The sequence below is a fragment of the Oncorhynchus nerka genome, linkage group LG9b (assembly GCF_034236695.1).
Source record: "Oncorhynchus nerka isolate Pitt River linkage group LG9b, Oner_Uvic_2.0, whole genome shotgun sequence".
In the NCBI taxonomy this organism is placed as follows: domain Eukaryota; kingdom Metazoa; phylum Chordata; class Actinopteri; order Salmoniformes; family Salmonidae; genus Oncorhynchus; species Oncorhynchus nerka.
Window position 1 is genome coordinate 51,022,172 of NC_088424.1, and position 21,369 is coordinate 51,043,540.

General features: G+C 47.0%; 1 protein-coding gene across 1 annotated transcript in view; it reads left to right on the top strand.

Annotated features, from left to right (window-relative positions):
- zzz3 (zinc finger, ZZ-type containing 3) overlaps positions 1 to 14,222 on the top strand; it is a 73,536-nt gene extending 59,314 nt beyond the window's left edge. The window contains exons 8-12 of the mRNA XM_065013830.1: positions 1,248 to 1,343; positions 3,193 to 3,342; positions 6,010 to 6,144; positions 11,703 to 11,803; positions 13,019 to 14,222. Coding sequence (XP_064869902.1) covers positions 1,248 to 1,343; positions 3,193 to 3,342; positions 6,010 to 6,144; positions 11,703 to 11,803; positions 13,019 to 13,163 — 627 coding nt within the window. The 3' untranslated portion in view covers positions 13,164 to 14,222. The remainder of the gene's footprint in view (positions 1 to 1,247; positions 1,344 to 3,192; positions 3,343 to 6,009; positions 6,145 to 11,702; positions 11,804 to 13,018) is intronic.
- The last annotated feature ends 7,147 nt before the right edge of the window (positions 14,223 to 21,369 follow it).

The window sequence follows — 21,369 nt, forward strand, 5'->3', positions numbered from 1 at the left end:
CAGAGAAACAGGTTAATATAACACCCTGATCTGGGTACAGGTCAGAGAAACAGGGTAATATAACACCCTGATCTGGGTACAGGTCAGAGAAACAGGTTAATATAACACCCTGATCTGGGTACAGGTTAATATAACACCCTGATCTGGGTACAGGTCAGAGAAACAGGTTAATATAACACCCTGATCTGGGTACAGGTCAAAGAAACAGGTTAATATAACACCCTGATCTGGGTACAGGTCAGAGAAACAGGTTAATATAACACCCTGATCTGGGTACAGGTCAGAGAAACAGGTTAATATAACACCCTGATCTGGGTACAGGTCAGAGAAACAGGTTAATATAACACCCTGATCTGGGTACAGGTTAATATAACACCTTGATCTGGGTACAGGTCAGAGAAACAGGTTAATATAACACCCTGATCTGGGTACAGGTTAATAGAACACCCTGATCTGGGTACAGGTTAATATAACACCCTGATCTGGGTACAGGTTAATATAACACCCTGATCTGGGTACAGGTCAGAGAAACAGGTTAATATAACACCCTGATCTGGGGACAGGTCAGAGAAACAGGTTAATATAACACCCTGATCTGGGTACAGGTTAATATAACACCCTGATCTGGGTACAGGTCAGAGAAACAGGTTAATATAACACCCTGATCTGGGTACAGGTCAGAGAAACAGGTTAATATAACACCCTGATCTGGGTACAGGTTAATATAACACCCTGATCTGGGTACAGGTCAGAGAAACAGGTTAATATAACACCCTGATCTGGGTACAGGTCAGAGAAACAGGTTAATATAACACCCTGATCTGGGTACAGGTTAGAGAAACACCCTGATCTGGGTACAGGTCAGAGAAACAGGTTAATATAACACCCTGATCTGGGTACAGGTTAATATAACACCCTGATCTGGGTACAGGTCAGAGAAACAGGTTAATATAACACCCTGATCTGGGGACAGGTCAGAGAAACAGGTTAATATAACACCCTGATCTGGGTACAGGTTAATATAACACCCTGATCTGGGTACAGGTTAATATATCCCCTCCCTCAGTGGTTCAGAGAAACAGGTTAATATAACACCCTGATCTGGGTACAGGTTAATATAACACCCTGATCTGGGTACAGGTCAGAGAAACAGGTTAATATAACACCCTGATCTGGGGACAGGTCAGAGAAACAGGTCTCTGAAGGTGTTTGTCACAGTATAAAGATGTGTGTGTGTGTGTGCGCAGGTGGCCAGCCGCGTACAGAAGTATTTCATCAAACTGACTAAAGCAGGAATCCCTGTTCCTGGGAGGACCCCGAACATGTGCATGTACAGCAAGAAGGTATCTACCCCTCCCTCAGTGGTTCTCAAACCTCTCCTCTCTACATATCCCCTCCCTCAGTGGTTCTCAAACCTCTCCTCTCTACATATCCCCTCCCTCAGTGGTTCTCAAACCTCTCCTCTCTACATATCCCCTCCCTCAGTGGTTCTCAAACCTCTCCTCTCTACATATCCCCTCCCTCAGTGGTTCTCAAACCTCTCCTCTCAGACATATCCTCCCTCAGTGGTTCTCAAACCTCTCCTCTCTACATATCCTCCTCAGTGGTTCTCAAACCTCTCCTCTCTACATATCCCTCCTCAGTGGTTCTCAAACCTCTCCTCTCTACATATCCCCTCCCTCAGTGGTTCTCAAACCTCTCCTCTCTACATATCCCCTCCCTCAGTGGTTCTCAAACCTCTCCTCTCTACATATCCCCTCCCTCAGTGGTTCTCAAACCTCTCCTCTCTACATATCCCCTCCCTCAGTGGTTCTCAAACCTCTCCTCTCTACATATCCCCTCCCTCAGTGGTTCTCAAATCAAATAAAATCAAAATCAAATTTTATTTGTCACATACACATGGTTAGCAGATGTTAATGCGAGTGTACATATCCCCTCTCCCCAGACATTTTGGTGTTGCTCTAAACTGACTTACCTGAGTTCACCTCTGGATGTGTGGGTTTAGTTGTATAACCAGTGGGTTTAGTTTAATAACCAGTGGGTTTAGTTGTATAACCAGTGGGTTTAGTTGTAATAACCAGTGGGTTTAGTTTTATAACCAGTGGGTTTAGTTGTATAACCAGTGGGTTTAGTTTAATAACCAGTGGGTTTAGTTTAATAACCAGTGGGTTTAGTTTAATAACCAGTGGGTTTAGTTGTATAACCAGTGGGTTTAGTTGTATAACCAGTGGGTTTAGTTTTATAACCAGTGGGTTTAGTTTAATAACCAGTGGGTTTAGTTGTATAACCAGTGGGTTTAGTTGTATAACCAGTGGGTTTAGTTTAATAACCAGTGGGTTTAGTTGTATAACCAGTGGGTTTAGTTGTATAACCAGTGGGTTTAGTTTAATAACCAGTGGGTTTAGTTGTAATAACCAGTGGGTTTAGTTTTGTAACCAGTGGGTTTAGTTGTATAACCAGTGGGTTTAGTTGTATAACCAGTGGGTTTAGTTTAATAACCAGTGGGTTTAGTTGTATAACCAGTGGGTTTAGTTGTATAACCAGTGGGTTTAGTTGTATAACCAGTGGGTTTAGTTTAATAACCAGTGGGTTTAGTTGTATAACCAGTGGGTTTAGTTGTATAACCAGTGGGTTTAGTTTAATAACCAGTGGGTTTAGTTGTATAACCAGTGGGTTTAGTTTTGTAACCAGTGGGTTTAGTTGTATAACCAGTGGGTTTAGTTGTATAACCAGTGGGTTTAGTTTAATAACCAGTGGGTTTAGTTGTATAACCAGTGGGTTTAGTTGTATAACCAGTGGGTTTAGTTTAATAACCAGTGGGTTTAGTTTTATAACCGTATAACCAGTGGGTTTAGTTGTATAACCAGTGGGTTTAGTTGTATAACCAGTGGGTTTAGTTGTATAACCAGTGGGTTTAGTTGTATAACCAGTGGGGTCTGTAACCAGTGGGTTTAGTTGTATAACCAGTGGGTTTAGTTGTATAACCAGTGGGTTTAGTTGTATAACCAGTGGGTTTAATAGTTGTATAACCAGTGGGTTTAGTTGTATAACCAGTGGGTTTAGTTGTATAACCAGTGGGTTTAGTTTAGTAATCTGTAACCATAAGTAATCTGTAACCATAAGTAATCTGTAACCATAAGTAATCTGACCATAAGTAATCTGTAACCATAAGTAATCTGTTGTTGTCTGTAGGTGTCCAATAAGAGGCAGCACCACCTGAACAAGCACCTGTACCGACCGTCTACCTTCCTGACCTCATATGAGCCTCCCGTCTTTATGGAAGAAGAGGATGAGAGAGCGGCCTACTACAGCTCCCTGCAGGACCCCGATGGGGACGACACGGTACGACACGCTGACCACACGGTACCACACGCTGACCACACGGTACCACACGCTGACCACACGGTACCACACGCTGACCACACGGTACCACACGCTGACCACACGGTACCACACACTGACCACACGGTACCACACGCTGACCACACGGTACCACACGTTGACCACACGGTACCACACACTGACCACACGGTACCACACACTGACCACACGGTACCACACGGTACCACACACTGACCACACGGTACCACACACTGACCACACGGTACCACACGGTACCACACGCTGACCACACACTGACCACACGGTACCACACGGTACCACACGGTACCACACACTGACCACACGGTACCACACACTGACCACACGGTACCACACGGTACCACACGCTGACCACACGGTACCACACACTGACCACACGGTACCACACACTGACCACACGGTACCACACGCTGACCACACGGTACCACACGCTGACCACACGGTACCACACGCTGACCACACGGTACCACACACTGACCACACGGTACCACACGCTGACCACACGGTACCACACACTGACCACACGGTACGACACGCTGACCACACGGTACCACACGCTGACCACACGGTACCACACGCTGACCACACGGTACCACACGCTGACCACACGGTACCACACACTGACCACACGGTACCACACACTGACCACACGGTACCACACGCTGACCACACGGTACCACACGGTACCACACACTGACCACACGGTACCACACACTGACCACACGGTACCACACACGCTGACCACACGGTACCACACGCTGACCACACGGTACCACACACTGACCACACGGTACCACACGCTGACCACACGGTACCACACGCTGACCACACGGTACCACACGCTGACCACACGGTACCACACGCTGACCACACGGTACCACACGCTGACCACACGGTACCACGACACGCTGACCACACGGTACCACACGCTGACCACACGGTACCACACGCTGACCACACGGTACCACACGCTGACCACACGGTACCACACGCTGACCACACGGTACCACACGTTGACCACACGGTACCACACGCTGACCACACGGTACCACACGCTGACCACACGGTACCACACGCTGACCACACGGTACCACACGCTGACCACACGGTACCACACGCTGACCACACGGTACCACACGCTGACCACACGGTACCACACGCTGACCACACGGTACCACACGCTGACCACACGGTACGACACGCTGACCACACGGTACCACACGCTGACCACACGGTACCACACACTGACCACACGGTACGACACGCTGACCACACGGTACCACACCACGCTGTACCACACACTGACCACACGGTACCACACACTGACCACACGGTACCACACACACTGACCACTCAGTACCACACACTGATTACCTGACCACTCAGTACCACACACTGACCACTCAGTACCACACACTGATTACCTGACCACACGGTACCACACACTGACCAAGCGGTACGACACACACTGACCACACGGTACCACACACTGACCACACGCCTCTATCTTAACTCTCTCTCTATCTCTGTCTCTCTCTTTCCTCTCTCTCTCTCTCTCTCTCTCTCTGTCTCTCTGTCTTTCTGTCTCTCTCTCCCTTTCCCCTCTCTCTCTTTCCTCTCTCTCTCTCTCTCTGTCTCTCTGTCTCTCTCTCCCTTTCCCCTCTCTCTCTCTTTCCTCTCTCTCTCTCTTTCTCTCTCTCTCTCTGTCTCTCTGTCTCTCTGTCTCTCTCTCTTTCCCCTCTCTCTCTCTTCCCTCTCTCTCTCTGTCTCTCCTTTCTCTCTCTGTCTCTCTGTCTCTCTGTCTCTCTCTCCCTTTCCCCTCTCTCTCTTTCCTCTCTCTCTCTCTCTCTCTCTGTCTCTCTGTCTCTCTCTCCCTTTCCCCTCTCTCTCTCTCTCTCTCTCTCTCTCTCTCTCTCTCTCTGTCTCTCTCTTTCCCCTCTCTCTCTTTCCTCTCTCTCTGTCTCTGTCTCTCTCTCCCTTTCCCCTCTCTCTCTTTCCTTTCTCTCTCTCTCTCTCTCTGTCTCTCTGTCTCTCTCTCCCTTTCCCCTCTCTCTCTTTCCTCTCTCTCTCTCTCTCTCTGTCTCTCTGTCTCTCTCTCCCTTTCCCCTCTCTCTCTCTCTCTCTCTCTCTCTCTCTCTCTCTGTCTCTCTTTCCCCTCTCTCTCTTTCTCTCTCTCTCTCTCTCTCCCTTTCCCTCTCTCTCTCTCCTCTCTCTCCTCTCTCTCTCTCTCTCTCTCTCTCTCTCTCTGTCTCTCTCTCCCTTTCCCCTCTCTCTCTCTCCTCTCTCTCTCTTTCCTCTCTCTCTTGCCTCTCTCTTTCCTCTCTCTCTCTCTCATTTCCATCTGCTTCTGATGTGTAACCTTTAAGACCCAGCTGTGCCCTGCCGGGAGCCAGACATGCTGTGAAAGTGCGTCAGCAGCAAAGCTCAGACAGTCATTCAGTAAAGGAAGCAGGGCGTTTGTCTTTAGTCTTGACCGTTCCTGTCACGACAAACACTCCTTTTCAGAAACCTGACTCTTAGTCTGTCATACTAAAGAGTGTCTGTCCTTGACCCTGTGTGTGTGTGTGTGTGTGTGTGTGTGTGTGTGTGTGTGTGTGTGTGTGTGTGTGTGTGTGTGTGTATGTCCAGGATGAGGAGGGTGTACCTGTGGAGTTGAGACACCTGCCGGAGTACAAGGAGCTTCTGGAGCTGAAGAGAATGAAGAAACACAAACTGCAGGAGATCCAGGCTGAGAGTAGCATGGCCCTGCACCATGGATACAAGGTACACACATCACCATGGATACGAGGTACACACATCACCATGGATACGAGGTACACACATCACCATGGATACGAGGTACACACATCACCATGGATACAGGTTACACACATCACCATGGATACAGGGTACACACATGACCATGGATACAAGGTACACACATCACCATGGATACAAGGTACACACATCACCATGGATACAAGGTACACACATCACCATGGATACAAGGTACACATACACACACGTGTGTTAGGCCACACAAGCTCATAGAACTGGACCGTTGAGTGCTGAAGAGCGCAGCGCTAAGTGTCTGTCCTCGGCTACATCACTGCCCAGTTCCAAACTGCCTCTGGAAGCGTCATCAGCACAAGAACTGTTATTCAGGAGCTTCATGAAATGGGTTTCCATGGCCGGGCAGCTGCACACAAGCCTCACATCACAATGCCAAGCCTCACATCACCATGCACAATGCCAAGCCTCACATCACCATGCACAATGCCAAGCCCCACATCACCATGCACAATGCCAAGCCTCACATCACCATGCACAATGCCAAGCCTCACATTACCATGCACAATGCCAAGCCTCACATTACCATGCACAATGCCAAGCCTCACATCACCATGCACAATGCCAAGCCTCACATCACCATGCACAATGCCAAGCCCCACATCACAATGCCAAGCCTCACATTACCATGCACAATGCCAAGCCTCACATCACCATGCACAATGCCAAGCCTCACATTACCATGCACAATGCCAAGCCCCACATCACAATGCACAATGCCAAGCCCCACATCACCATGCACAATGCCAAGCCCCACATCACAATGCCAAGCCTCACATTACCATGCACAATGCCAAGCCCCACATCACCATGCACAATGCCAAGCCCCACATCACCATGCACAATGCCAAGCCTCACATCACCATGCACAATGCCAAGCCCCACATCACAATGCACGATGCTAAGCCCCACATCACCATGCACAATGCCAAGCCTCACATTACCATGCACAATGCCAAGCCCCACATCACAATGCACAATGCTAAGCCCCACATCACCATGCACAATGCCAAGCCCCACATCACCATGCACAATGCCAAGCCCCACATCACCATGCACAATGCCAAGCCTCACATCACCATGCACAATGCCAAGCCTCACATCACCATGCCAAGCCCCACATCACCATGCACAATGCCAAGCCCACACATCACAATGCACAATGCCTCACATCACCATGCACAATGCCAAGCCCCATGCATCACCATGCACAATGCCAAGCCTCACATCACCATGCACAATGCCAAGCCTCACATCACCATGCACAATGCCAAGCCTCACATCACCATGCACAATGCCAAGCCTCACATCACCATGCACAATGCCAAGCCTCACATCACCATGCACAATGCCAAGCCTCACATCACCATGCACAATGCCAAGCCTCACATCACCATGCACAATGCCAAGCCTCACATCACCATGCACAATGCCAAGCCTCACATCACCATGCACAATGCCAAGCCTCACATCACCATGCACAATGCCAAGCCCCACATCACCATGCACAATGCCAAGCCCCACATCACAATGCCAAGCCTCACATCACCATGCACAATGCCAAGCCCCACATCACAATGCACAATGCCAAGCCTCACATCACCATGCACAATGCCAAGCCTCACATCACCATGCACAATGCCAAGCCTCACATCACCATGCACAATGCCAAGCCCCACATCACCATGCACAATGCCTCCCCACATCACAATGCACAATGCCAAACCCCACATCACAATGCACAATGCCAAGTCTCACATCACCATGCACAATGCCAAGCCTGTCACCATGCACAATGACAAGTCCACATCTATAACAGTAAGGGGTGGTGGGTCAGCTGACAATGTCCCTCTATAACAGTAATGCCAAGCCCCATATCAGGGTGGTAGGTAGCTGACTGTCCCTCTATAACAGTAAGGGGGTGGTAGGTAGGTAGCTGACTGTCCCTCTATAACAGTAAGGGGGTGGTAGGTAGGTAGCTGACTGTCCCTCTATAACAGTAAGGGGTGGTGGGTAGCTGACTGTCCCTCTATAACAGTAAGGGGTGGTGGGTAGCTGACTGTCCCTCTATAACAGTAAGGGGTTGGTAGGTGGTAGCTGACTGTCCCTCTATAACAGTAAGGGGTGGTGGGTAGCTGACTGTCCCTCTATAACAGTAAGGGGTGGTGGGTAGGTAGCTGACTGTCCCTCTATAACAGTAAGGGGTTGGTAGGTAGCTGACTGTCCCTCTATAACAGTAAGGGGGTGGTAGGTAGGTAGCTGACTGTCCCTCTATAACAGTAAGGGGGTGGTGGGTAGGTAGCTGACTGTCCCTCTATAACAGTAAGGGGTTGGTAGGTAGCTGACTGTCCCTCTATAACAGTAAGGGGTTGGTGGGTAGCTGACTGTCCCTCTATAACAGTAAGGGGGTGGTGGGTAGCTGACTGTCCCTCTATAACAGTAAGGGGGTGGTGGGTAGCTGACTGTCCCTCTATAACAGTAAGGGGGTGGTAGGTAGGTAGCTGACTGTCCCTCTATAACAGTAAGGGGGTGGTGGGTAGCTGACTGTCCCTCTATAACAGTAAGGGGGTGGTAGGTAGGTAGCTGACTGTCCCTCTATAACAGTAAGGGGTTGGTAGGTAGCTGACTGTCCCTCTATAACAGTAAGGGGTGGTAGGTAGGTAGCTGACTGTCCCTCTATAACAGTAAGGGGGTGGTGGGTAGGTGACTGTCCCTCTATAACAGTAAGGGGTGGTGGGTAGCTGACTGTCCCTCTATAACAGTAAGGGGGTTGGTGGGTAGCTGACTGTCCCTCTATAACAGTAAGGGGTGGTAGGTAGGTAGCTGACTGTCCCTCTATAACAGTAAGGGGTGGTAGGTAGCTGACTGTCCCTCTATAACAGTAAGGGGGGTGGTGGGTAGCTGACTGTCCCTCTATAACAGTAAGGGGGTGGTGGGTAGCTGACTGTCCCTCTATAACAGTAAGGGGGTGGTGGGTAGCTGACTGTCCCTCTATAACAGTAAGGGGTGGTGGGTAGGTAGCTGACTGTCCCTCTATAACAGTAAGGGGGTGGTGGGTAGGTAGCTGACTGTCCCTCTATAACAGTAAGGGGGTGGTAGGTAGGTAGCTGACTGTCCCTCTATAACAGTAAGGGGGTGGTGGGTAGCTGACTGTCCCTCTATAACAGTAAGGGGGTGGTGGGTAGGTAGCTGACTGTCCCTCTATAACAGTAAGGGGGTGGTAGGTAGCTGACTGTCCCTCTATAACAGTAAGGGGGTGGTAGGTAGCTGACTGTCCCTCTATAACAGTAAGGGGGTGGTAGGTAGGTAGCTGACTGTCCCTCTATAACAGTAAGGGGTTGGTAGGTAGCTGACTGTCCCTCTATAACAGTAAGGGGGTGGTAGGTAGCTGACTGTCCCTCTATAACAGTAAGGGGGTGGTGGGTAGCTGACTGTCCCTCTATAACAGTAAGGGGTGGTGGGTAGCTGACTGTCCCTCTATAACAGTAAGGGGTTGGTGGGTAGCTGACTGTCCCTCTATAACAGTAAGGGAGTGGTAGGTAGCTGACTGTCCCTCTATAACAGTAAGGGGGTGGTGGGTAGGTAGCTGACTGTCCCTCTATAACAGTAAGGGGGTGGTGGGTAGGTAGCTGACTGTCCCTCTATAACAGTAAGGGGTTGGTAGGTAGCTGACTGTCCCTCTATAACAGTAAGGGGTGGTGGGTAGCTGACTGTCCCTCTATAACAGTAAGGGGTGGTGGGTAGCTGACTGTCCCTCTATAACAGTAAGGGGTGGTGGGTAGCTGACTGTCCCTCTATAACAGTAAGGGGTGGTGGGGTAGCTGACTGTCCCTCTATAACAGTAAGGGGTTGGTAGGTAGCTGACTGTCCCTCTATAACAGTAAGGGGATGGTAGGTAGGTAGCTGACTGTCCCTCTATAACAGTAAGGGGGTGGTAGGTAGCTGACTGTCCCTCTATAACAGTAAGGGGGTGGTAGGTAGCTGACTGTCCCTCTATAACAGTAAGGGGTGGTGGGTAGCTGACTGTCCCTCTATAACAGTAAGGGGGTGGTGGGTAGGTAGCTGACTGTCCCTCTATAACAGTAAGGGGTGGTAGGTAGCTGACTGTCCCTCTATAACAGTAAGGGGTTGGTAGGTAGGTAGCTGACTGTCCCTCTATAACAGTAAGGGGTGGTAGGTAGCTGACTGTCCCTCTATAACAGTAAGGGGGTGGTGGGTAGCTGACTGTCCCTCTATAACAGTAAGGGGGTGGTGGGTAGCTGACTGTCCCTCTATAACAGTAAGGGGGTGGTGGGTAGCTGACTGTCCCTCTATAACAGTAAGGGGTGGTGGGTAGCTGACTGTCCCTCTATAACAGTAAGGGGTGGTAGGTAGCTGACTGTCCCTCTATAACAGTAAGGGGTGGTGGGTAGCTGACTGTCCCTCTATAACAGTAAGGGGTGGTGGGTAGCTGACTGTCCCTCTATAACAGTAAGGGGTGGTGGGTAGCTGACTGTCCCTCTATAACAGTAAGGGGGTGGTGGGTAGCTGACTGTCCCTCTATAACAGTAAGGGGGTGGTGGGTAGCTGACTGTCCCTCTATAACAGTAAGGGGGTGGTGGGTAGCTGACTGTCCCTCTATAACAGTAAGGGGGTGGTAGGTAGCTGACTGTCCCTCTATAACAGTAAGGGGATGGTAGGTAGGTAGCTGACTGTCCCTCTATAACAGTAAGGGGTGGTGGGTAGGTAGCTGACTGTCCCTCTATAACAGTAAGGGGTGGTGGGTAGCTGACTGTCCCTCTATAACAGTAAGGGGGTGGTGGGTAGCTGACTGTCCCTCTATAACAGTAAGGCCTGAGTTTGCAGAGCGCTTGGATTCAGCCCTTAACCGTGTTATATTGACCACATACCACGAACCCCAGAGGTGCCTCATTATAAACTGGTTACCAATGTAATATTAACAAATGTTTTAAAAAATAAAAAAAAGTTTTGTAATACCGGTCTGATATACCACGGCACCCCCATGTGCCTTATTGCTGTTATAAACTGGTTACCAACAGAAATTGAACAGGAAAAGAAATTGAACAGGAAAACGTATTCTTACATCACACCTGTGGTATATTGTCTGATATACACAAGGCTGAAATGTTGTTTCAGCCAATCAGCATCCGGGACCCATTCTTCCCGGTTTATAATGGCATGTTAACCATGCGCTCCTGTGTCTCTCTCTGCAGTGTGACGTTGTTTCAGCCAATCAGCATCCAGGACCCATTCTTCCCGGTTTATAATGGCATGTTAACCATGCGCTCCTGTGTCTCTCTCTGCAGTGTGACGTTGTTTCAGCCAATCAGCATCCAGGACCCATTCTTCCCGGTTTATAATGGCATGTTAACCATGCGCTCCTGTGTCTCTCTCTGCAGTGTGACGTTGTTTCAGCCAATCAGCATCCAGGACCCATTCTTCCCGGTTTATAATGGCATGTTAACCATGCGCTCCTGTGTCTCTCTCTGCAGTGTGACGTGTGTGGTGTGGAGCCCATCCAGGGCGTACGGTGGCATTGTCAGGACTGTCCCCCAGACAACGCTGTGGACTTCTGTTCCAACTGCTCCGACTGGTGAGTCCTGCCTGGCTGGGGCTCTGTTCATCAGGCTAGAAATGGGTTAAAACGATTTTTAAACACAGCCAAACAGGCACTATGTGTTGACTGAGGTTCAGTAGAAACCTAACAGGACTATGTGTTGACTGAGGTCTGTTCAGTAGGAACCAAACAGGACTATGTGTTGACTGAGGTCTGTTCAATAGAAACCAAACAGGACTATGTGTTGACTGAGGTTCAGTAGAAACCTAACAGGACTATGTGTTGACTGAGGTCTGTTCAATAGAAACCAAACAGGACTATGTGTTGACTGAGGTTCAGTAGGAACCAAACAGGACTATGTGTTGACTGAGGTTCAGTAGGAACCAAACAGGACTATGTGTTGACTGAGGTTCTAACAGATGATTTACTAACAGCTCTAATAGATGATTTACTAATAGATGATTTACTAACAGATGATTTACTAACAGCTCTAACAGATGATTTACTAATAGATGATTTACTAACAGATGATTTACTAACAGCTCTAACAGATGATTTACTAACAGATGATTTACTAACAGCTCTAATAGATGATTTACTAACAGCTCTAACAGATGATTTACTAACAGATGATTTACTAACAGATGATTTACTAACAGATGATTTACTAACAGATGATTTACTAACAGATGATTTACTAACAGCTCTAATAGATGATTTACTAACAGATGATTTACTAACAGATGATTTACTAACAGATGATTTACTAACAGATGATTTACTAACAGATGATTTACTAACAGCTCTAATAGATGATTTACTAACAGCTCTAACAGATGATTTACTAACAGATGATTTACTAACAGCTCTAACAGATGATTTACTAACAGATGATTTACTAACAGCTCTAACAGATGATTTACTAACAGATGATTTACTAACAGCTCTAACAGATGATTTACTAATAGATGATTTACTAACAGATGATTTACTAACAGCTCTAACACTGAAAGGTCATGATCATAATTTTCACAATTTCACAGTATTATTTCATCCTCATAGTGTAAAAATATATTTAAAATACAGGAAAAACACGTTTTTGACTGCATTGGGCCTTTAAGAACAAGTCTACCTTTCTACACGTTTTCTAATGGCCGTTTATGAACATTAGCAGCCTTGTTGCGTATGTCGTTTTCTACTTTTAACAGTTTCAACGGTTATTTATTAACCCTCGTTTGTCCCCTCCCCCAGCCTGTACAAGACTGAGAGCCACACGCCAGACCACCATCTGGAGCCTGTCCATCACCATGAGACCTTCCTAGACAGGGACTACTGTCTGGCTCAGACCCCTGGATATAACTACCTGGACCCCAACTACTACCCTGCTAACAGATGACGGGGGCCACAGACTGGCTCCTGAACTCCAGCCTATGCCTCAGCCCAGGGGCCATAGTTTTAGTTACACACGAAGGGTCCCTAGCATCCAGGTCCCAGGGGCCACAGACACCCAGCCTCAGCCCACACAGCTAGCCTACTACGACAGCTAGCCTCCAGATCCCAAGGGCCACAGTCACCCAGCCTCAGCCCACAGAGCTAGCCTCAGTCAGCTAGGCTACGACAGCTAGCCTCAGCTAGCCTCCAGATCCCAGAGTTCACAGTTTCAGCTACACCCCAGCGGCCCCTAGCCCCAGACTCAACCTACAGCAGCAACCAACTGGTAGTGTGTGGCTCATGGCGCCATGGCTCATGGCTCTGTCTCTCAGACCCGAATCTAGACGGTTCTCACACCAGCTACTCTGCTCACCCCGCCCTGCTAGCCCAGCAGACTGGCAGGAATCCCATTGGTGGTGGTGGGGGGAGGTGAAACTGGCTGCCCAGCAGACTCCATTTTGGCTCTAAGAAGAGGTTTGGGACACGCTCACTTCTCTGACCGGTTACCATAACAACCAACAAACTGAACAGAACAGTCTCTGAAAAATATACAAAAAAATTACACTATAAAAAAAAACAATATGAACAAGGCACACCGACATTCCTGACCGCCAAGAAAGACTCAAGGAGGGCCTTCCTCCTCCTCTCCCCCATACCTCTGTGTGCTGCTTGTTAACCTGGGGTGTGTTGATGGTAGTGTGGGGGTCTGGTTGATGAGTGAATATGTTCCTCGATAGATATTTGTCATTGAGTATTTCTGGTGAATCAAGCCTCTTCTGTTGTGAACTGGAGGCGGGGTTGAGAAAGGAGCTTGATGCTGATGAGAGGCGTGTCTTTCATTCCTACTAGGTTTTAAACCAATCAGAAGACAGGCATTTTCTGATGTAACCCACACAGCGGGTGTTGTCAGATGAAGCCATGGTAACGGACCCCTGACACACCTCCACCTCACGTCTCCATAGAGATAATGTCAGCCAGCAGCTAGTCACCTCTGTCACTCTCCTCTCTTCTATCTTCTCTTCCCTCTCTCTCTCTCTCTCCCCTCCCTCTCTCTCTCTCTCTTTCTCCCTCACCTCTTTCTTCTATCTTCTCTTCCCTCTCTCCTCTCTTCTCCCTCACCTCTCTCTCTCCTCTCTTCTCCCTCACCTCTCTTCTTCTATCTTCTCTTCCCTCTCTTCTCTCTTCTCCCTCACCTCTCTCTCTCCTCTCTCTCCCCTCACCTCTCTGTCTCCCTCTCTCTCTTTTCCCTCACCTCTCTCTCTTTTCCCTCACCTCTCTCTCTCTCTTTTCCCTCACCTCTCTCTCTCTCTTCTCCCTCACCTCTCTCTTCTCTTCCCCCTCACCTCTCTCTCTCTTCTCTTCCCTCTCTCTCTCTCTCTTCTCTCTCCTCCCTCTCTCTCCTCTTCCCTCTCTCTCTCCTCTTTTATCTTCCCTCTCTTCTCTCTCCTCCCTCTCTCCTCTCTTCTCTTCCCCCTCACCTCTCTCTTCTCTTCCCTCTCTCTCTCTCTCTCCTCTCTCTCTTCTCTCTCTCCTCTCTCTTCTCTCTCCTCTCTTCTCTCTCCTCTCTTCTCTTCCCTCTCTCTCTCCTCTCTCTTCTCTCTCTCCTCTCTTCTCTTCCCCCTCACCTCCCTCTCTTCTCTCTTCTCCCTCACCTCTCTCTCTCCTCTCTTCTCTCTCTCCTCTCTCTTCTCTCTCCTCTCTTCTCTCTCTCTCTTCTCTTCCCTCTCTTCCCTCTCTCTCTCCTCTCTCTCTCTTCTCTTCCCCTCACTCCCTCTCTTCCCCCTCACCTCCCTCTCTTCTCCCTCACCTCCCTCTCTTCTCCCTCACCTCCCTCTCTTCTCCCTCACCTCCCTCTCTTCTCTCTTCTCCCTCACCTCTCTCTCTTCTCTCTCTCCTCTCTTCTCTCTCCTCTCTTCTCTCTCCTCTCTTCTCTTCCCTCTCTCTCTCCTCTCTCTCTTCTCTCTCTCCTCTCTTCTCTTCCCCCTCACCTCCCTCTCTTCTCTCTTCTCCCTCACCTCTCTCTCTCCTCTCTTCTCTCTCTCCTCTCTTCTCTCTCTCCTCTCTTCTCCCTCACCTCTCTCTCTCCTCTCTTCTCTCTCTCCTCTCTTCTCTCTCTCCTCTCTTCTCCCTCACCTCTCTCTCCTCTCTCTTCTCTCTCCTCTCTTCTCTCTCTCCTCTCTCTTCTCTCTCCTCTTCTCTTCCCCCTCACCTCTCTCTTCTCTCTCCTCTCTTCTCTCTCCTCTCTTCTCTTCCCTCTCTCTCCCTCTCTCCTCTCTTCTCTTCCCCCTCACCTCCCTCTCTTCTCTCTTCTCCCTCACCTCTCTCTCTCCTCTCTTCTCTCTCTCCTCTCTTCTCTTCCCCCTCACCTCCCTCTCTTCTCTCTTCTCCCTCACCTCTCTCTCTCCTCTCTTCTCCCTCACCTCTCTCTTTCTCTAAAATCTGTTCAGTCACCAACGGAGAAGCACTAGAGCACAGAGAGCTGATGGAAGACTTGTGAATCTTAAACTTGTGATGAAAATATATTGTTTTTCTTTTCAATGTGGTTGATGCTGTTGTTTGATCAGGTGGTTAATCATGTAGTTGATCACATGCAGAAAGTATAATAATAGTAGCCCGGTGGTAACTATGACGACAACGTAAAGCTAGTTGCCATCTGTGGGCCATTTTTTAATTTTTTTTTATGAATCAATCACACCTCTGAAACCCTGGCCTCGAACCTTGACCTTCAACCCCTGACCTCTATTCAACTGCCCCATCAGCAAGCCTCTAGATAAGGGGTAGACCACCCTGTTCCAACGAGGCACCACACCTGACCAACTGAGCTAATTGATCAGTTCAGTGATCTATTCAACACAGCTGGTATTCCAGGACGGTTAAATCAAAAACATGAAGTGGCTCCAGGATCAGGGATCAGCCTACCCTTGTGTTAGATCCTCTAAGTCAGGGTTATCCAACCGCTGTCCAGGGTCGCCTACCCTTGTGTTAGATCCTCTAAGTCAGGGTTATCCAACCGCTGTCCAGGGTCGCCTACCCTTGAGTTAGATCCTCTAAGTCAGGGTTATCCAACTGCTGTCCAGGGTCGCCTACCCTTGAGTTAGATCCTCTAAGTCAGGGTTATCCAACCGCTGTCCAGGGTCGCCTACCCTTGTGTTAGATCCTCTAAGTCAGGGTTATCCAACCGCTGTCCAGGGTCGCTGTCCAGGGTCGCCTACCCTTGTGTTAGATCCTCTAAGTCAGGGTTATCCAACCGCTGTCCAGGGTCGCTGTCCAGGGTCGCCTACCCTTGAGTTAGATCCTCTAAGTCAGGGTTATCCAACCGCTGTCCAGGGTCGCTGTCCAGGGTCGCCTACCCTTGAGTTAGATCCTCTAAGTCAGGGTTATCCAACCGCTGTCCAGGGTCGCTGTCCAGGGTCGCCTACCCTTGAGTTAGATCCTCTAAGTCAGGGTTATCCAACCGCTGTCCAGGGTCGCTGTCCAGGGTCGCCTACCCTTGTGTTAGATCCTCTATGTCAGGGTTATCCAACCGCTGTCCTGAGTGCACGTTTTTTTGTTGTCCTAACACTACACAGCTGATTGAAATAACCAACTCGTCGTCAATCTTTGTAGTGCTAGGACAACAAGCCAAAACGTTGTTGCCCAAAGGGCCGAGTTTGTGAAACTCTGCTGTAGAGTTAGCCTGTTTTGCCTCAACGTCCAATTTAAAAGATTGTATTTTTTTTTTTTAACGAAGAGAAGAATGGAGGAGGTGGTGATTTGGTTGATGATTTTGTGTCCGTGGAAATCTCTCACCCCACGTTATTTTATACACACATTTTTTTGTCATCCTTAATTGAGTAGATGCCCACTACCCACCATGCACTGCTTCTGTAACTGTGTATAACAGTATGTTCTTAACTGCTAGAGGATATCTGTGGAAATAAAAGTATGTGAATAGTAATCTATATCCTTAGTCCTCTGTTATTCTGTGGATTTGACATTGCTGCCTCCAGTATATATAATAGTATATCAATAATGTGCTGTGATTGGCTCATTTGTGACCAAAAGCCATGGTGACCTGATCCCATGTATCAGAGAATCTTTATTCCCTTTTAATAAAATAAACACAAGTATTAATCATTGTTTTATTTAAACCTATAATTTGGGAGCGGGTCGTGTTCCGAGTGAAACCAAGGTTTCTTGTACAAATAAGCTCTGTAATTACAAAGATACACACATCAAATACAAAAATATGAAATGCAAAACAGGAATACAATACAAGTTCATAGAAAATAAATACATTGTTCAGTAAGGAAGCCTGGTGGTTCTGGTGGACCCTCACGGTGGGTCTGGGGACCCTCACGGTGGTTCTGGTGGACCCACAAGGTGGTTCTGGTGGACCCTCACGGTGGTTCTGGTGGACCCACAAGGTGGTTCTGGTGGACCCTCACGGTGGTTCTGGTGGACCCTCAAGGTGGATCTGGTGGACCCTCACGGTGGTTCTGGTGGACCCTCACGGTGGTTCTGGTGGACCCACAAGGTGGTTCTGGTGGACCCTCACGGTGGTTCTGGTGGACCCTCACGGTGGTTCTGGTGGACCCACAAGGTGGATCTGGTGGACCCACAAGGTGGTTCTGGTGGACCCTCACGTGGTTCTGGTGGACCCACAAGGTGGATCTGGTGGACCCACAAGGTGGATCTGGTGGACCCACAAGGCGGTTCTGGTGGACCCTCACGGTGGATCTGGTGGACCCTCACGGTGGTTCTGGTGGACCCACAAGGTGGATCTGGTGGACCCACAAGGCGGTTCTGGTGGACCCTCACGGTGGATCTGGTGGACCCTCACGGTGGTTCTGGTGGACCCTCACGGTGGTTCTGGTGGACCCACAAGGTGGTTCTGGTGGACCCACAAGGTGGATCTGGTGGACCCTCACGGTGGTTCTGGTGGACCCTCACGGGTAGTGTGAGGTTATTTATACAAATATATTTTGTTTCAGCAAGATTTCTATCTACTGTTACTTAGTAGGCATCATTATATTGGTTAATATATTAGTCATTATATTGGTTCATCTATTAGTCATTATATTGGTTAATCTATTAGTCATTATATTGGTTAATCTATTAGGCATTATATTGGTTAATCTATTAGGCATTATATTGGTTAATCTATTAGTCATATTGGTTAATCTATTAGTCATTATATTGGTTAATCTATTAGTCATTATATTGGTTAATCTATTAGTCATGTTGGTTAATCTATTAGTCATATTGGTTTAATTGGTTAATCTATTAGTCATTATATTGGTTAATATTAGTCATATTGGTTAATATATTAGTCATTATATTGGTTAATCTATTAGTCATTATATTGGTTAATCTATTAGTCATTATATTGGTTAATCTATTAGTCATATTGGTTAATCTATTAGTCATATTGGTTAATCTATTAGGCATTATATTGGTTAATCTATTAGTCATTATATTGGTTAATCTATTAGTCATTATATTGGTTAATCTATTAGTCATTATATTGGTTAATCTATTAGTCATATTGGTTAATCTATTAGTCATTATATTGGTTAATCTATTAGGCATTATATTGGTTAATCTATTAGTCATATTGGTTAATCTATTAGTCATATTGGTTAATCTATTAGGCATTATATTGGTTAATCTATTAGTCATTATATTGGTTAATCTATTAGTCATTATATTGGTTAATCTATTAGTCATATTGGTTAATCTATTAGGCATTATATTGGTTAATCTATTAGTCATTATATTGGTTAATCTATTAGTCATTATATTGGTTCATCTATTAGTCATTATATTGGTTAATCTATTAGTCATTATATTGGTTCATCTATTAGTCATTATATTGGTTAATCTATTAGTCATTATATTGGTTAATCTATTAGTCATTATATTGGTTAATCTATTAGTCATTATATTGGTTAATCTATTAGTCATATTTGGTTAATATATTAGTCATTATATTGGTTATATTGTTTGATCCTGCTGGTCATCTATGAACGTTTGAACATCTTGAGGAACGATCTGGCCTTAATGGCCATGTACTCTAATCATTTCCACCTGTCTGTCTCTCTGTCTATCTATTTCTCTCTGTCTGTATATCTCTCTGTCTGTCTCTCTGTCTGTCTGTCTATCTATCTCTGTCTGTCTCTCTGTCTATCTATCTCTGTCTGTCTCTCTGTCTGTCTATCTCTCTCTGTCTGTCTATCTATCTCTCTCTGTCTGTCTGTCTCTCTGTCTATCTATCTCTCTCTGTCTGTCTGTCTCTGTCTATCTATTTCTCTCTGTCTGTCTCTCTGTCTGTCTATCTCTCTCTGTCTGTCTATCTATCTCTCTCTGTCTGTCTATCTATTTCTCTCTGTCTGTCTCTGTCTGTTTCTCTGTCTGTCTATCTATCTCTCTCTGTCTGTCTCTCTGTCTGTCTATCTCTCTCTCTCTGTCTGTCTCTCTGTCTGTCTATCTATCTCTCTCTGTCTGTCTCTCTGTCTGTCTATCTATCTCTCTCTGTCTGTCTCTCTGTCTGTCTATCTATCTCTCTCTGTCTGTCTGTCTCTCGCTGACCAGGCCTCACTGCAGATACACTGTGACAATCTTACTCTCAAAAGCAAGGAGAACGTGTTCTTTGTATTCCAGAATCGTTCACGATATTGGCCCACAGTCGACTCCTGGGATACGTCCACAATGGAACCCTATTCCCTACATAGTGCACTACTTTAGACCAGGGCCCTATTCCCTACATAGTGCACTACTTTAGACCAGAGCCCTATGGCACCCTATTCCCTATATAGTGCACTACTTTAGACCAGAGTCCTATAGAACCCTATTCCCTATATAGTGCACTACTTTAGACCAGAGGCCTATAGAACCCTATTCCCTATATAGTGCACTACTTTAGACCAGAACCCTATTCCCTACATAGTGCACTACTTTAGACCAGAGTCCTATAGAACCCTATTCCCTATATAGTGCACTACTTTAGACCAGAACCCTATTCCCTACATAGTGCACTACTTTAGACCAGAGTCCTATAGAACCCTATTCCCTATATAGTGCACTACTTTAGACCAGAACCCTATTCCCTACATAGTGCACTACTTTAGACCAGAGTCCTATAGAACCTTATTCTATTCCACTATATAACAGTGAACCCTACTACTTTAGACCAGAACCCTATTCCCTACATAGTGCACTACTTTAGACCAGAGTCCTATAGAACCCTATTCCCTATATAGTGCCAGAACCCTATTCCCTTAGACCAGAGTCCTATAGAACCCTATTCCCTATATAGTGCACTACTTTAGACCAGAACCCTATTCCCTACATAGTGCACTACTTTAGACCAGAGTCCTATAGAACCCTATTCCCTATATAGTGCACTACTTTAGACGAGAGCCCTATGGAACCCTATTCCCTACATAGTGCACTACTTTAGACCAGAGCCCTATGGAACACTATTCCCTACATAGTGCACTACTTTAGACCATATATATATATACACACACTACCGTTCAAAAGTTTGGTGTCATTTAGAAATGTCCTTGTTTTTGAAAGAAATGCCCATTTTTTTGTCTGTTAAAATAACATCAAATTGATCAGAAATACAGTGTAGATATTGTTAATGTTGTAAATGACTATTGTAGCTGGAAACTGCTGATTGTTGTTCTGATTAAAGAAGCAATAAAACTGGCCTTTAGACTAGTTGAGTATCTGGTGCATAAGCATTTGTGGGTTCGATTACAGGCTCAAAATGGCCAGAAACAATGAACTTTCTTCTGAAACTCGTCAGTCTATTTTTGTTCTGAGAAATTAAGGCTATTCCATGCGAGAAATTGCCAAGAAACTGAAGATCTCGTACAACGCTGTGTACTACTCCCTTCACAGAACAGCGCTGTGTATTACTCCCTTCACAGAACAGCGCTGTGTACTACTCCCTTCACAGAACAGAGCTGTGTATTACTCCCTTCACAGAACAGCGCTGTGTATTACTCCCTTCACAGAACAGCGCTGTGTACTACTCCCTTCACAGAACAGCGCTGTGTACTACTCCCTTCACAGAACAGCGCTGTGTACTACTCCCTTCACAGAACAGCGCTGTGTACTACTCCCTTCACAGAACAGCGCTGTGTACTACTCCCTTCACAGAACAGCGCTGTGTACTACTC